Raw genomic sequence first — 4043 nt, forward strand, 5'->3', positions numbered from 1 at the left:
GCTCATTTTCAATACCAATCTATCCTGGGCCCAGATAAGCTCGTGTACCAAGTTTGGTAAAGATATTTCAATATTTACTGAAGTTATCGTGTTAACGGACGGACGGACATGGTTCAATCAAATTTTTTGTCGATATTGATGATTTTGATATATGGAAGTCTATATCTATCTCGATTCCTTTATACCTGTACAACCAACCGTTATCCAATCAAAGTTAATATACTCTGTGTACAAAGCACGCTGAGTATAACAAAAATACACACAACAACAATGCAAATATAAAGGTAAATAATAACGAATCACTGCAAAAGGATATTGTTAATGTTGATAAAAGGTGGATTTAAAGTGGTCTTCTAGGTACATATGAAGTTATCGTCGATTATTGGTTAGGAATCATTGTGTAAATAAACGTTGCCAGTCATGGCTTCACCCATCATCGGAATGAAAACTGGAGGGAAATGGAGAATCAAATGTGCGCAATGTCCCACCCACCCAAATATCTTGTTTGAAAACAGTAAACTCTTGTTGAAGGAAATTATCATCTAAACCAAGAAATGTGACTAGCTCAGCCAGTAATGAGTCGGTATCGTTGGGTGTAGAATAATATCTATGCAGAATTATACCCTGTAAGCGATGGAATCAGCTAGTTCGCTCAGATGCATGCGAATCCGAACAAAGAACGGGAGTTTAGAAGTGCACGAGACACGGAGGCAAGCGAGCCTTCTCACAGTACCAAGGAGCATTAAGAATTGATCAGCGTTAACTGACCTAAAGCATGAATTTGGCCTTTGAATCAACTAGTTCCGGAAATAAGTAACGGTTCCTGGCGAAAAGAAGAGGCAGCGATCCACTGAGGACAAGTTTGAATTAAGAGGAAATCAGGGCCAAGACAGTGAGGTAAGCTGGCAGCCACGAAAGTATAAGCATTTAAAAAAATACACGAAAGAGGGAGGAAGGCACTCTCAATAAAGAAGTGCCATGTGCTTCGAAAATTTCAAAACAGAAAAAGAAGGGACATAATGGTAGTATGGCAAGCATAGAAGATGGGACGGACTAAGACTACAAAGGAACTCCCGCTCTACCCTAATCTTCATCTTCATATAATTTTCTAAAAAGCTCGTCAGGGTGCTAAAGGGTTCTTCTGCCTAGCGAGCAGTACGAAATGACTTTAATAGTTCTCCAACTCAAAGGAATTTTTCTGGGTACCTTGATAGACACTGACCTGGCTATGGCTATAGACAAGGCCTTCGTTAATTCAAGAGTCGAGGAGACTATATTTGATTTCATTAAAAGACTTCTGTGAAACAGCACTTTCGCAGCCGAAAGGGGTGGGCAATAATCGAAGGCACGTGGGCTTAAGAACGCCATACAGGTGTGTTCCAGGATCATTACTGTGAAGCTCTATTGGAGCCTCAATGTAGCGGATAGGGCTAAGAAGGTCTCAGTTAACTTTTACCTTTCGACAGGAGCTCTGGACTCTCGCCATGAGTAGTATAGCAGCTTTATGCGATGGTAGTAAAGCATATTCTGCTTTATGGGGCACTGTACTGATTGGCATAGCGAAAATCATCAAATGGCAGAAAAATAGACAGCTCTGTGATCTCCCTTGAGTGAGTTTAACATACGGTGGCTGGATAAAACTGAATCGGATGTGGTAAGCTGAATGAATTCAAGTTCCGCTGCCCATCTGTGGTCTCCTTTGTATAGAAAAGTGTTGAGTCAGTTTAAAATACGGTGGATGTTTCCACTTCTTACTTCTTGGAGCTAGCGATATCTTGCAAGTTAATAGAAGATGGCGAAAGGGCCGCCGAATATAGTGCCAAATCAATTGATTGTAGTATTGACTGTCCAATACGAGTCCAGGCGGTACATCTTAACATATCGGAATATCCTCCTGCTGCAGCTACATGGATGATGAAGTGGAATTATCGAGTTATTTTCTGCTTGAGTGCCCAACTTTTGTGGAACTAGACGAATGTTTTCATATCGCGGCTTATTTAGATCTCCGAAGGATGTGTTAAGACGCGGAAACGGAGTAACTACCCTAAGCCACCAGAACTACCTAAGTAGGTTAAGGTTTACATGGAGACTTTATCCAGTAATGGGCAGAGTGCACTAAAAATAAATGCGGTGCTGAAGCACCAGGAATTTCCGTCACCGACGTGCTCTGTGATAAATATTAGTTTTAGAAAGTATTTACTGTATCGTTATGTCATTAAAGCACCATAATGATCCCAATCTACTAAGAGTCGAAAACCTTTGATTTGTTCTTCAAATCGAATGTGGTAGGACAGGATAATCGCTTATTGACCAACCAAGTGGATAAAAAAAAGACGTAAAAATATGTATGTATGAGTGTATGTATGTTAATATGCAAATATGCCAAAGACAGGCGGCAATGATTGACAAAAAATCATATTAGGTTGACGATTAGAAGTAACTGTCGAATGTCGAAAAATAGCAAATACCGGTCTTTAAAGCAGTTAGCTGCTATAAAAACCGCTAAGGAATCAGAAAACAATTTCAGTTGGTTAAGAGAGCTCAAACTTTTAAGATGTTACCGCAAAATAAGACAGACATAGTAAAATCACAGCCGGCAACATTAACTACAACCGAATCTACAGTATCCACCCTATTCGCTATGACATCAAAAGTGGCCGGGCCTCGCCTACCAACCGGCACATGTCAAGTATGTGGCGATCAGAGTTCGGGTAAGCATTATGGAGTACACTGCTGTGACGGTTGCTCGTGTTTCTTTAAACGAAGCGTACGTAAAAGCACCCTGATTGCATGCATAGCCGCTAAAGGAAATTGCATTGTGGATAAAGCACGTCGAAATTGGTGTCCATATTGTCGTTTGCAACGTTGTCTGGCAGTTGGTATGAATGTTGCTGCAGTGCAAGAAGAACGTGGACCACGCACACAATCCGCAACAAACAAATATGGAAAAACAACAACAAACAAGCTTACGCTCACGCTTAACAATTATGCTTGCGTGAGTGAGCAAAATGGCTATAGTAACCACAACGTCGGCATCAGCAGATTTGCACCATCAAAACCCATATGCAATGTTGCACATAATGCGGTCACCGCCTCTGGCAATGCAATGAATTTTCAAATACTCGCACAAATTCTTGTGACTTGTCTACGTCAAGCTAAATGTAACGAACAATTTCGTAGACTTGCTGCAGCTCAGCAAGAGTGCATTTTAAGTGTGGTGTGGCATGAGTGTTTTGTGTTGCGCGCTTCACATTGGTCTCTCGATATAAGCGCTATGATTGATGCCTGCGGTGATACGAAATTGCGGCGCATAATTGCGGATGCTAAAATGTTGCGCGCTGATGTGATGGAGTTGAATTTCCTTGAAACCTTAATTCTTTGCCGGAAAGGTAAGCATGTGTGGGTGATGTGTAGTGAGGTAGGATTTGGCAAACATAAATATTTACAATTTCCTTTAACTTACAGAGCTGGCAATGAGCGCGGAAAATGCAGTGTTGTTAGAGAGTTATGCCAATGATGCGTTGGTTTCGTTGGCGCGCTACACAATGCAACAATCGAATTGGTTGCGTTTCGGCACATTGCTCTTGGGTTTGAGACAATTGACTCAGCGCTGCTATGAAAGCATATTATCGTCGCTATTTCACTCAATAGTCAAGGATATTGTAAGGAACTTGTGAGGTTTTTAAAAGTTAAATGAATAGCAAGGAATAAAACCGATTCAAAGCTAATCTTACCATTTCGTTTTTGATTAATACCGGTATCCGTTTACTTCCGTTACCGGTTGAGAAAAATTAAAAGGTTTAAAATGATGACGAATTCGGTTTCGATTTAAAAATGAAACAGTTTCAGGTGACTCCGATCTCGATGTTGGAAAATGAAAAGGTTTAAAACGATTTCGATTAAGCCATAGCGCCTACGGCCCGGTCTTGCCGTCCTTGAAGCACAGCAACAAACCTATCAACGATAAACCTATCTAACTTAAGAAAAATGAAACGGTTTACCGAGTTATTGGGTTTAGATTTCGGTTTGGAGCAATTAAACAG

General features: G+C 40.8%; 1 protein-coding gene across 1 annotated transcript; it reads left to right on the plus strand.

The window, feature by feature from the left end:
• Positions 1–2554: 2554 nt before the first annotated feature.
• On the plus strand, positions 2555–3677 carry Hr83 (Hormone receptor 83). Its single transcript, XM_067758461.1, has 3 exons — positions 2555–2918; positions 3018–3389; positions 3466–3677. The coding sequence occupies exons 1-3, from the start codon at positions 2555–2557 to the stop codon at positions 3675–3677; spliced, it is 948 nt and encodes a 315-aa protein (XP_067614562.1).
• Positions 3678–4043: the final 366 nt, after the last annotated feature.

Source organism: Eurosta solidaginis, chromosome 1, assembly GCF_040869045.1.
Source record: "Eurosta solidaginis isolate ZX-2024a chromosome 1, ASM4086904v1, whole genome shotgun sequence".
NCBI lineage: Eukaryota > Metazoa > Arthropoda > Insecta > Diptera > Tephritidae > Eurosta > Eurosta solidaginis.